The sequence below is a fragment of the Seriola aureovittata genome, chromosome 20 (genome assembly GCF_021018895.1).
Source record: "Seriola aureovittata isolate HTS-2021-v1 ecotype China chromosome 20, ASM2101889v1, whole genome shotgun sequence".
Classification (NCBI taxonomy): domain Eukaryota; kingdom Metazoa; phylum Chordata; class Actinopteri; order Carangiformes; family Carangidae; genus Seriola; species Seriola aureovittata.
In genome coordinates, this window is record NC_079383.1 from 3,400,992 (window position 1) to 3,414,015 (window position 13,024).

At 42.3% G+C, this 13,024-nt stretch overlaps 2 protein-coding genes across 7 annotated transcripts in view; both read left to right on the top strand.

Moving 5' to 3' along the window:
* The window catches only part of slc12a7b (solute carrier family 12 member 7b), a 57,205-nt gene extending 51,645 nt beyond the window's left edge, over window positions 1–5,560 (top strand). For 4 of the 6 annotated variants that reach the window (XM_056364195.1, XM_056364197.1, XM_056364198.1 and 1 more), the window contains 4 exons: window positions 1,586–1,761; window positions 2,570–2,584; window positions 4,334–4,467; window positions 4,625–5,560. In XM_056364195.1, coding sequence (XP_056220170.1) covers window positions 1,586–1,761; window positions 2,570–2,584; window positions 4,334–4,467; window positions 4,625–4,716 — 417 coding nt within the window. In that variant the 3' untranslated portion in view covers window positions 4,717–5,560. The remainder of the gene's footprint in view (window positions 1–1,585; window positions 1,762–2,569; window positions 2,585–4,333; window positions 4,468–4,624) is intronic. The other 2 variants (XM_056364196.1, XM_056364199.1) reach the window with 1 other exon arrangement.
* Window positions 5,561–11,743: 6,183 nt separating this feature from the next.
* Window positions 11,744–13,024, top strand: part of gfod1 (glucose-fructose oxidoreductase domain containing 1) — a 35,189-nt gene continuing 33,908 nt past the window's right edge. Inside the window, exon 1 of the mRNA XM_056364514.1 lies at window positions 11,744–12,744. Coding sequence (XP_056220489.1) covers window positions 12,492–12,744 — 253 coding nt within the window. The 5' untranslated portion in view covers window positions 11,744–12,491. The remainder of the gene's footprint in view (window positions 12,745–13,024) is intronic.

Below are 13,024 nucleotides of genomic sequence, written 5' to 3' on the forward strand. Positions count from 1 at the left end.
GCTGTTTACTGTATCGTCACTGAGAGCTGCTTTGTGAATATCAGCCTGAGACTGTAGTAAAAACTCCCATTACCTTCATGATTCCACCTCATCCCCAATCCCCCAGAACATAAGGATGGAAAGAGTGGACAGTATTCTCTGTAATGTGTCTGACTTTTGCACAGTGACAAAATCTTCAGAGCTGTATCGATGCTGTCAAACTCACACGTCAGACACTTTAATCAGGTCAAAACACAGTGTGAGATGTCCTAAAGTGGCTCCTGTACAGAGGATAAACATTGCCTTTCCTCTGGTGCCATCCTCAGCAGAAACATTACATTCCGCTGCCATTAGTCATAAAGATCTAAAAACAGCAAAGTCATGTCTTTTTTCCATCCCTCCAACAACTGGGGTTTCTGCTGTGCAGTGACCATCACAGCCTCACTGTGCTTTTAGTTTTAATGATGCTCGCAATATTTTATAGCAAGTATATTTTCACAAAGGAGTGGTTCACTCTTAATTGTGACATGACAATACTGTCTTCTCTTTTCTCATTTGAGCTTAACCATGATCTCAACCCTGTTCTTCATTATGTTGACACCCACCCGCCACTCATACTTTTAACCAGTGTCCATACACCACAAACAGCCAATGGTCAACAAGCATAACGGGCAGAGAAACATCTTCCAGAGACACCCATCCTTCAAAAAAATGAATGAGCATGCTATTTACCACTTGGTCTCCCATCTTATATATCGACAATGGAGAACTTGAAAATCAAATGTTTTAATCAGGAAGCCGTAGATACAGTCATGTTTTATGCTTTTATTATATATGAACAGGTACTAGTGAACACAGAGACCTCTATCTGTATCTTTATGATGACAGGTGATAATTAAACTATGATTTATTCTTATCATTTGTCATTGACAGTGGTTATATAATTGTGGACTGGAGGGACAGGAGTGAACAAAGTTGTTGTCAAACAAATATATTTAATGATGTGTGTTGGTCCTACTCTGCCATGCTATGCTATGCTGTGCTGTGTTACTCCTGCACTGTCCCTGCATCATAGGCGCATAGAGCTGCTTTATATTTGTTTAAGTAACACATCTCTTGGCTGACATCATACTACACCTTCACCACCACTGTAGTTTTCTTTTCGTTGGTCACTCATAAATGTGTTTCAACCATTGCTGGGCCCTTCAACCTGCCCAGAGATAGATTGTCATGTGATGCCCGAGGTAAATTTGTCCGTTTATCGTCCATGTGAACAGGTTTGTAATGTCTCCATTATTCTCTTGCACGGTTTTGTCTCACTATTAGAAGGAAAGTTGTTGAAATCCCATCGTCTTTGGTCCCAGTTTGTAATCTTCCCTCATGTTTTCTTTTTCACTGGCCAATCTGGCTGTTCCTGCTCCATTTCCTCACCTTTGTTTCCTTATTCTCCTTCCACCTTTTCCCAGTTTTTATTCCTATTTTTATTCCTACCACTTTTTCCCTCCTTTTCTCATTATTTCTTCCATTCTGTTTATTTTTCAGTCCCGTGAATACTCAACCAATCAGCTGCTGATATTTCTCATCCTTCTCTCGCCCTCCTTTCCAGGCCCAGCTCATCCATGACAGGAACACAGCATCTCATGCCACGATAAACGACAAAGCCGACACCGGGCCTGACCGGGTTCACATGACTTGGACCAAGGATAAGCTGTTCACAGAGCGCAATCGTAACCGCGAGTGCAACGCCAACGTGGCTGTGCGCGACCTGTTTAACATGAAACCGTAAGTAACGTTTGTTAATCTGAACAAGACCCAAAAAGTAGCATCTGTGCATTTGTAGCTTTAGGGCTAAAAAGAAGGGAAAGTGAAAGATCTGTCCTGTAGATGTGTAACTTTAAGATGAAGTCTCATATCAGAGGAGTGTCAAGTCTACTGTTTATGTTACTGAAGAATAATGTAAAGGTGATATACAATATGATGTAATTGCATGTGCTTTGTGAGAGACGTTTGCACCATTTTGAACTGATTTTTTAAATTGTCACAATATATAAAATTTGATAAGAATGTGGAGCTTAAACAGCACTGACAACACTTCAGGATGGTGCTAAGGCCTCAGTGCAGGAGGACAGCATGCCCATGTGTTGTAGTAGACGTAGTGATGAGCCTGACAGGGTGAAATGGGACAACTGTGTGCATGGCGTGTGCATTCAGGCTGCATTTGGTGTGTGCGCATGTGTGTACACTTTCAGCCATTTCAGTCTTAGTGCATGGCCACACCACATGTCCACTAACTCTTTCCCATCCCATACTGTCCGTACTGTCAGTGTGTGGACTTCATCAGGTGTGTCCCAGTCCTTTTATATTAGCCGATAGAGTTTGTAATTCAGATCAGTGCATTGTAAAGCGGGACAGGACGAACTGGAGGCCACTTTTTCACAAAGCCTCACCATTTCTTGGGTTTACTTCAGTCACCTTTGGGTGTCACAGCGAACGGTTTGGGACAGCTGGAAGCATGCAGTGTGGTGGAGAGAGCTGACATAGAAGCATCTAAGCCTGTTTCTGTTGTTCTGTCCCATTTTCCTCCTTCTAGAGAGTGGGAGAGTCTGTAAGTCGCATTCTCTTTGCCCTAGGCCGTATGTGTGTCTACTGCTGCTGTGGTGACTGTAGCTTTGTTCAGTGTTCTCCAGCTCATGTGCCCGTACCTCCGTGTTTGTGTGTGTGCGTGTGTGTCCTTGTTTGTGTATCCTAATGTGCATGAACTTCCTGTTCCAACATCAAACACTACGTCAATGGAAAAGCTTCCAGTTCATTTGCATGTAATATTTATGACATTGTATGCATGAGCAAAATTGTGCTTTCCCTCCATCATTTAACAGAGTGATCAGCAGATACAAAAAGTGTTAATTCGGCCTGACATTAAAATAAAAATGTTTTTCTTCTTCAGTAGAAAGGAAAGCAGAATTTTGTAATAATAATTTAGCTTCTGGCAGTTAGTGTCTTTATGTGCTTTATTAACTTATGATCTAACAGTTGTGAAGGTGCTGACAAAGAGGCAACATTTAAAAAGAAAGGAGATGCTTTTTTAACTGTGGTAACTATTAATAAACCGTGTGTACAATTGGCTGTGACAAAACTAAACTAATAAAATGACATCATGCTGGACTTTGGGATACGGCACTGCATGTCCCTTTTTTCTTTAAATGCTGCCTCTGTTTGCTTCAGTCCCTTAACAATGCCTTTGTTTATTCATTTGTGTTTGAGACTAATATGTAGTATGCTTCAATTAAAATGCAACTTTTCTCCGTGACAGAATTTTATTGATATATGTGATTGTGTGTTAGTGAAATTTCATAAGCAAGCCAGAAAAAGACCCTGTTACATTAGTGTTTTCTGTTGTACAGCCATGTAAACCAGAGAGCTTGTTCTCAGTGAGTTTTTCATTTATATTATAGGTTTTAATTTATACTTTGGATAAAGGTTTTATTCATTGGAAGAGGACAGTATGAACAAGCGCTTCAAAGGTTTACATTATTGAAAAAATGTTCCAGTGTGCAGCTGCTATGTTAATCAGGAGTGCTGCCATGTTACCACAAGAGGCCTTTTTTTATAAAAACACTGACATGTCACAGCAGGAAGAGCACAGGTTAATGAGGGTCCTGGTGTTGTTGATGCTGCCTCACTGGGACACTTGAACAAAGCAGAGCCATCATTAATGCTGTTAGTTACACCTGTGCATTTCCTGCTCTGACAAGTTCTGTTCACACCTGGCATTAACATGCGCCTCCAGATGCTTCATGAGTGACCGCTCGTGATCAGATCTCACTTCCCTGCTCCAAAGGCAGATAAACCCGTATCATCTCCAGTCCGACGATGACCGATGAGTCTGTTGTCAATGTGTTTGAATGTGGCCACATGTGGCCCAGACCACCTCCGAAAGTGTTCTGAGTGGTCAGATCTCAAATGCGTCTTGGGTGCGCTCACACACGTGCCTAGAGCTGACCGCTTGTGATCGGATCACCAGGTCTGAACAGGGCCAATGTGTCTGCTGTGAAAAAGGTCTGTTGTGGTCTTGGAGATTCTTGGATAACTTTCATCACAATTTCTTCAGAGCCAAGTTTACAGAGAGAAAATAATTAATTTCATTTCATTTTAATTAATTTCCCAGTACAAGGCTAATTTTACATTTGATGACGTGACGATGACTACAGTGCAGTTTGCACACTAAGTACTTAAGTAGGTCTAGAAACAAGCTGATGTCCTTTATCACTAATTAGATCTAGGGCTTAGTTTAGTTTGGTTAACAATGTTTTCTTCAGTGCTGTCTTTTCTCACTGTGAACATCTTATCAAATTAGGAACCAGTCTAATGTTCGCCGGATGCACACAGCTGTCAAGCTGAACGAGGTGGTGGTCAACAAGTCCCAGGGAGCTCACCTGGTTCTGCTGAACATGCCTGGACCCCCTCGGAACAGGGGAGGAGACGAAAACTGTATCCTGAATTACTGCCATTTCAATTCATCCTAGTTCAGTGTGATGCATTCTGACGTGATTGATGGCAGGGAATGAGGGCTGATGGGTGGGGTATAATGTGTGGTGTACTGGAACGCTCTGTTTGTGTCTCTGTACCTTGACTGCTGTCGTCTCAGACATGGAGTTCCTGGAGGTTCTCCTCGAGGGTCTGAACCGGGTCCTTCTGGTGCGAGGCGGTGGCCGTGAAGTCATCACCATCTATTCTTAAAAAAACCTCTTTGACCCCACACTGCACACATGGGCTGTTGCCATGGATACCGGTCAACGGGCATTCTTGGGGAATGAATCCAAACTGGGTTTTTATGAAAGGCAGGGGTAGTTGGAAGGCGGGACCACTTGTGATTGACCGATGGCGTAAAGGACTTGAGGATGAAGGAAACAACGTTGAGTCAGCTGACTGGCTGAGAGAGCGAGCACAGTGTGAGTCCACGCCGGGCCACAGAACCCCTGCTCATGGAAGATAGAGCATAGAGACACTTTATATTTTTCATTTAACTCTGAAAACGTTGTTTTGTTCTGTTATATTTTCATATTCTTTCCCTCTTGTGTTGATGTTGTCAAGTTACTGGCACTCACTGTGTAAAGATAAGCAAAGAAGAAGTGAACATGTGCTGTTGATATGAAACTCGTAGTCTATCATGTTGTCTGGTGCACTCAACTGTGGGAGGGGCAGAGACGTTTGCTGAATCTGAGGAAAAGATGACAATTTATAAAATGAATTTGAACTCAAATAAGTAAATACACACAGAAATGTAGAAAACCATCTGTCAGCACTCTGCTGCAGAAAGCTCACTCCTAACAGCACCTACTGAGGTTTTAATATCAAATCCAGTCTGCTGATCTATATGGTCTGCGTCACCATTTGTACTTACATGTTTTCATTTAAAATAGCTTCTCAGAAACTCTTTGAGTCTGAAAGGACAAACAGTTAGTTTAGAAACTGCTGAAACATCCTGGTTAGGTTGAAGAACGACGGTGGGCTCGTGTCTGTAGTTGAAGCTTCTCCTCAGAAGCTGTAGTGTTGTTACTCTGTGGTTGTTTGCCTTGTCATGATTTAGCCAGAAGGATGTTGAACATTACCCAGATGATCTTCTGTTAGGTGGGAGGGAGCTTTTTAGATATCAGGTACTGACACTTTATCACTGATCATTTCCCACCCTCAAAGAATGCTGTTTTTTTAATAGGGAAAATAGCCATAATTAATATTCTAGGAGCTTTATAATGTAACATATTAAATGCATGTGTATATTTATGGTGTCTGAAGTAGTGCTCAGTTGGGAATGACACATTTTTTTTTTTAATTGAAGGGCTGTTTGACAGCATATAGTAGCTGAATGAATTGCCTCGTTGATTCAAACAAATCTTAAGTTTGCCTTCAGAAATGTTGGCATTTAAAAAAGTATACTTTTTAAAATGTAAAAGCACAAAATGATACATGTGAATTTGTGTCATTTCAAATTTCTTTTATGTCGTTTCACCCGATAATAAGCAAATAGTGATGTAGTTACAGCACCGTTGACTTTGCACTACCGATCATTCAGCACTTAAATCGTTGTGCTCTCTCACTTACTTCTACTGCTTACAGTGACACTTTCTATCGGTTGACACACCACTACCTTCAAGAAAAAATGCAGACAGCAAACAGTTCCAAAGTAAATGCTCACGTTTCAATGTTTTTATAATATTTTACCAAACAAAAATGTTTTGGCTTTGAGTCCCAGACTGAGCAGATGAACAGTTACGAGCATGTGTGGGAGGAAAAAGTGCCAAAATGACTACAAAAGAAACTGTGGGAGTACTATCACTATTACAATGCTTCTTCTAGCATGACATGCAGCTACATTGACAATCTTTAATTTTTGGATAGTCATCACTTCTGCCATAACTCATGTAAAATGCTGAAAGTAAATGATTGAGGAAATACAGCACATAGTGCGATTTCCAGGGCATTTCAAACCTTCCCACCTGGGCTGAAAGAAAAGACAGAGGAAAGAGGGAAACCGGATTCAACTCTTTCACACGTGTACTTCCACAGTTTCTTTTCAATTAGCTGTGCAGTATTTTGTAAAGCAGAACGACATATTTCCCTGCAGTTCTTTGTGGGGAAACGTGAACTTCTGACTGTCAGTTATGCAGCATCTGTGTTTTGTTGAGTTTTGTTCAGTTGTTGATGTATGCCTGTTTAACTATTTAGTCATGGTCTCTGTAGTGTTTGTTACATTATAACTGATCTGTTACTTTAAGTGTTCATTTTTGGTGTGATTTCTATGGACGGAGGCAGAGGGAGGAGGTTATGTGCAAAGACGGTGGCAGTTGTCAGATTTTTGTGTTTGGTTCCAACCTACCAGAAACACAACATGCACAACACATAGGACTGAAGACCCTGGACTGAAAGTATTAACAAACACGAGTGAAGCAACCAGGGTGAAAATGAATGGTTTCAATAATTATCACTCACTATATAAAGTTCAAACTGTTTCAGTTTCTTTGTTCAGTTTTCTATTTTAGCCACCACAAACAAATACATATGATGCGTTAATAAATTTGTGTAGTTTGAAGTTAGAGACATTGAAAGTTGTAGATAGATAAATTATTAAAGAAGTTTCTTTTTGTTTTTAATTTGGTCACTGAGCTGAATAGCAGTAGCTGTACGTAAAGGAAACATAAACTACATAAAACCTTAAACAGAAGTTGTAAAATAAAAAAGAAAACTGTTTCTGGAGGTAAATAGGATTGTCAGCAGTGTGTGTTTCACGGCTCTAATGTTTGAGGTGACTGGAGAATGTTATCTACCTCAAGTTGTCACTGAGGCTCAGCTGAGGAAATAAGAACTTGTTCGATCACATCGCTCTTTCAGAACTGATGTTATGAATGGATTCATGGAAGGAAAAATAAAGAAATAAAGCCTCTGCTACGTGAGAGGACCAGCAGAGTAGTGTGTGTGTGTGTGAGAGAGAGAGAGAGAGCGAGCGTGTGTGTGTGTGTGTGTTCCGTTGTCAGGTGAAGCTGTGTGTGTTTCTGCTGTTGTCCGGCTCAGCTGGCAGGCCTCACAGGCTGGAACAGGAAGTCACTTGTGGGCGCACATGTAGAAGAAGGTAGCCCTGTAAATTGTATTTGTGCCTCTGAGTAATTATTAAAAGTGCTGAAATAAACCAGAGTGTGTCTGTGTGCTGATTGTAGCCCTGTGATTAACGGAGCAAGTTGATCATGAATGAAATAAAACATGTTTTTGTCTCCTTTAAACTAGACAGCGAAATAAAGTTCTGGCCCAACATATGCCTGGATCCCCGGCCCGAGTCTGGCCTGTATACTTCCATGTCTGGGCAGACTGACTGTTTTCCTCTCTTCACCCAGAAGATTTTCTGTGTGCACGCCAGAGTAGGTCCAGATGTGGAAGTATCATCTGACGATCTTGCTGTATATGAGCCAGATTCGGGCCAGAGGAAAATGAACATGTGGCCCGAGAATGGGCCAGATTAATTTTGGTATCTATGGCTCTCAATCTAAAACCATTGGTAGCCCGTGGCCTCACTACGGTCACTGCTCCACATCAGTTTGAGTGATGATGCAGAGATAGCACGACATTTTGTTCTGTATATTCCCAGTAACATTGTGGCATTTTTCCTATAAAGAAAAAAAAGACCCTCAGGGGTGACGAGAGGTGGCTCTTGCATTCTACATGATGTGCAAAAGTCTTGTTTTAATATTTAAAATAGTTCAGGACTCCCCATCAGATTAATCCAGCCCTAATCTGCCTTTTTTATTTTATTTTAAGATTTATAAAATGTACCTTTAACTGCCCTTTTACCTCACTCCCACATGTGGCAAACTTATTGCCAAAGTTAGATTTGACTTTTTGTGTTTGTTTACTTTTCTGACTCTCTCTAATGTTTGCTTCTTTCTGTAGTTGTACCCTTTTATGTCTCTAAAAGTTAATCATATGAAACCATTTTGAGGGAAAGATCACATCTTGATCTCAGTTTAAAGCCAATGCAACATATGGCGAGAGGTCACAAGCAAAAATATTCAAGAGACTTAAAGAGACTACAATTATTTCAGAATCACAGTCAACAAAGGTGTTGTGAATCCGAACATACAGACTGGTAATGATGTTGAAGGGACACCAGAGGGCAGCCTTGCCTTCCTGTGAAATTGTCTTCATGCTGCAGCCGTTAATGAAGAGAATATCTCTGAGTCAAATCAGGCCTGTTCACATTTTTCTATCAGTTCCAGATATGTGATAAGACGGTGACATGTTTACTGGCCTGTCCCTGTCCCATCATCCAGCCCCTCCGCTGTGGGAGGTGTCAGCCTCCTCCTGCCCCATCTGAACCTCCCCTGCTATTCAACTGTGGACAGTCGGCGCTCCAGCACCGACAGGCCTGACCCCGACTGGTCACATGGTGCCAGTCTCACACAAACAAACCATACCAACATCTGATTCAATTAGAGCGTGACCATGATGGAGGAGAAGAGGGAGAGCATACCAGAGCCTGTGTCCAAACATGATGTTTACAGAGTTTACAGCCCATCCTTCATAGGTCGTCCCCGAGCAGCTGTTACTGACAGCGCTGTCAGCATTCTTCAGCATGCATCCATTATGCATGGTGCAGAGAAAAGTATTGACTGTTTTTTAAAAGCTTAAAAGTTTCTTCCAAACTTCTGTTGCTCTAGCTCAGGAGGAAATGATATCTAGCTGATTGCAACACGAATCCTGTTACCAAATAATCCAGAGCAATCAAAAGAACTTCATCTGCTGGATTCTTTGATTTCAGTCCAAACTCTATTGACAAGAGCACCCTTGAGCTTTGGCCTTGAATGACCTTTGACCTTTTACAGCCTGTGGTTTGCTTTGCCCCACTTTCTCTGCACAATCTGCCAGTCCAAAGTAGTGTCCGCCTGGTCTGTTTGCTCTGTGCGTTGTTGACCAAATCGATAGGAGAGACTCGATGTTGACAGCACAAAGCTGTAGAAATATGTGTGTGAGAAGAGGCACAAAGAAATTTCACTTCTCACAACCACTGTGGACAAAAATAAACTGTTGACTGACGTGTTCGCTTCAATGTAATATTGTATGCTTGTGCCCACATTGATTCAAACGATGACTTTCATCTTTTTTCCATCCATTGAACAGTTGTTGATTAATCGCACCAGCTGTGTGTCAGCAGAGGCCATGCTGCGTTGTGTTAGGGGCCGAGCAGGTGGACACAAGCACGCAGGTTTTATTTGAGTTTATTTACTTAAAAAAAGAAGAAGAATATTAGGTTGAAAATTAACTAAATGGGGCCTTAAAACAGTTCAACAAAACAGAACTTAGTGCAAAATACAGGAAAACTTGGGGGTGGACAAGTAATTTAACAACAAATAAACAGGTGACAGGTGGTACAGTCCAGGGTCCGGGTGTAGCCACTTAAGACTATGTATTGCATTACATTATTTAAGTGGAAACTTTGACCAGCTGGTGGGGCTAGAGGAAAAGTCAGGAGATCACCACATTCAGTAGGATTCATTGTCAGGTGACCACAAACTAAATAACTAAATAGAATTTAATGTCAATCCATCCAATAATTGTGGAGAAATGACAGTCTCAGCATGTGTGTAGCAAGTGTTTCAAAAATGCCAATAAACGGATGAAAAATCAAACTGTGTTGGACAAGATATGAATGTTTGTAGTCTGCTGGGTGCAGCCATCACATGCTGCAATGCAGGTCATTGTACAAACTATTTACAAAATGATAGATTAAAAAGCTTAAAGATTTATCTTACAAAAAAATCATTAATGTAAATTTCCAAAAACACATATTTGTTGTTGCAGCCAGAGTCACTTCAGATGGCAACTGCAGCCAGTATAACGCCTAATATTGATCATATTCCTTCATTTAAATGATTATTACCCACAGTTCATTCAGATCAATATCTACTACATCAACTGTGGTGTTAGAGTCCTGGGTGAGGCCACAGTGTACGAGGTGTCTACTCTATTAAACCCAGAGGAGTATGATATATGGAGGAGTGCAGCACAGTGGACTCAACCATGATGAAATTCAAATCCTCTCTTCACTTCAAAGGCTTCTGATCCCTGCTGCAGAATGCAAAGAAGCTCAGCTCTATCATAGCTTAAACCTGAACAATGATGTCTTCTCCCGCTGACAGTTTCTGTCTTGTTGCATCCTGTCACACTGAGTTACATGGTTCTGTGGAGGGTGAAGGCTGCAGTGTACTGCAGGGTGAGGGGCTGGTTCACTGTGGGCTGTGGGCAGAAGCTGCTTGGTGGAGTGTTTGCAGGCTGAAGTGAAAGTGGCACAAACCACAGCGACATTCAACAAGCAGAGACAGAGGAGAACATAAAGTACATTAAAACAACAACAATATAATGTGTCTTAATTAAGAAGTATGCACAGAATTTTTTTTTTACTTCTGGAACGAAACCACTGTTAATCTGAAATAGCACCTTTAAATGGCCCTAATGTACATGTACATGAGTGGTGAGATAAAGATTATTGCTGACAGACTTGCACAATGACTTGAGTGTTGGTTTCTTCCTTACAGCCCGGCTCCGTCAGTGCAGTACAGTAGCCTCTCCTCTCAGTGGGCCAAGCTGCTCAATTCAGCCCAGGAGCTGAAGGGTTAAAGTGGGGAGGAGAGCGAAGTGAGAGCTGCGTCAAGTGACACAAGAAGACCGGAAGTTGTCCAAAGTTTCCATTAAAGGTGTAAAATATGTTGTACTACTATTACTACCACGTGTACCTCCCCCTCCTCCTTCTACTACCACTATTACTACTACTACTACTACTACTAATATTAATAATAATAATAATAGTGATAGATATAGTGCAAGCAAGTGTAACTGGGCCCAGTCAGCCCATCTGGCTCACTGACTTACGGTGTTTGGAAACTGAAGAGTATGGGCTTTTTTTTTTTTAAATGACATGATCATCAATAAATAAATAAATAGATAAAAGTGACAGAGTAAAAATATTAAAGGGAAGATAAAAATAAGTGCTTTAACTTTTTCCCATGATTCTAATATAACTATTGTGCTGTCTCAACATAATCCAAACTGTCTTCTCATGGTAATCATCATTGTGCCAATACAAGAGATATGGCTTATCATGCAAATATCCATTGTTTTGCATCTACTTATTTTAATTCCGAATATATCCAAACCAGTAGCCTACTATATGTTAAATGTGACTGTATTTTTCTGTTGTTTAATTATTTTTATATTTTGAGATTCTATAAGACTCCATATATAAATATAATATTGGTGACGTTATTTTAAAGTCTACATTTCACTTACTGAAGATATGGCGAAGGAAATATAGCAAAGCTCTTATTTTGAAATTCCCACACCGTTCGCGCTTCCTGTCACGGTGTCTAGCTTGACAGCGCAGGTCTGAGCTGCAACATCAATAGCAGCCTTCTTCAGCATAATAGCGCCGCTGCTGCCGCTGCTGCTGCGGGATCCTCCGGGGAGCGGGGATAAGGCGACGGGGGTGTTTCTGTCAGCCCGCCGTCAGATGAAGCTCATTTCTGAGTGTCGTTGATTCTGTCTGGTGTTATCTGAAGGGAGGGTCCTGCTGGAGGAGGAATAACAAACCGTGGAAGGAGGTGACATGCCCTTCACTGCTTGGCGCAGTCGGTGCGCTGACCGCTGTCAGACGTGGACGAGGTGAAGACCGGAATGGTGCATTTAAATTTCTTTATTTAACGCGGTGGGAGCCTTTCTCAGTTCTCTGTCTGTCTCTGGATTATATTCCGAGGGGGAATAACAGCGATATATGCCCGGTCGCCGAGCCGGAGCGACGGGAGAATGCAGCACAGCGGGTGTTTGGCTGCAGGTGGATGGCCAACCTGACCGTCCCAGCCGCCGCTTGCCTCCCGCTCAGCCGCCGCTGCAGCAGCAGGTCTGGCTTCACCCGGAGCTCTGAAAACAAACTGAAAACCAACAGAACGACCAAACCAGACAAATAAACCCGAGTCATGCTTCCAGGGGTCGGCGTGTTCGGCACCAGCCTGACCGCCAGGGTGATCATCCCGCTGCTGAAGAATGAGGGCTTCGCCGTTAAAGCGCTGTGGGGCCGGACGCAGGAGGAAGCGGAGGAGCTGGCCAAGGAGATGAACGTACCTTTCTACACCAACCGGATCGACGACGTGCTGCTGCATCAGGATGTGGATCTGGTCTGCATCAACCTGCCGCCGCCTCTGACGCGACAGATCGCGGTCAAAACACTGGGTGAGTCCGCTGCTGCGGCTGCTGCTGCTGCTGCTGCTGCTGGGTGGGATGGATGCTGCGGCCCTGGTGTAGTGGGGGTTGATGCACAGGCCACCGGGCCACTTACACCTTCACATGTCACCTCTGTGGGTCTATTGTCTTTGAATGAAGCTTCTTAGAGCCCTGTGAGGATGGTGTTGAGTTCATAGGTGTGGCTGACTTATGCCATAAGCAGCATCATTTATCTTCCCTGCAAACATCTCTCTTTAATTGCTGAAGCTTCCCTCTTGTCTGACTTAAG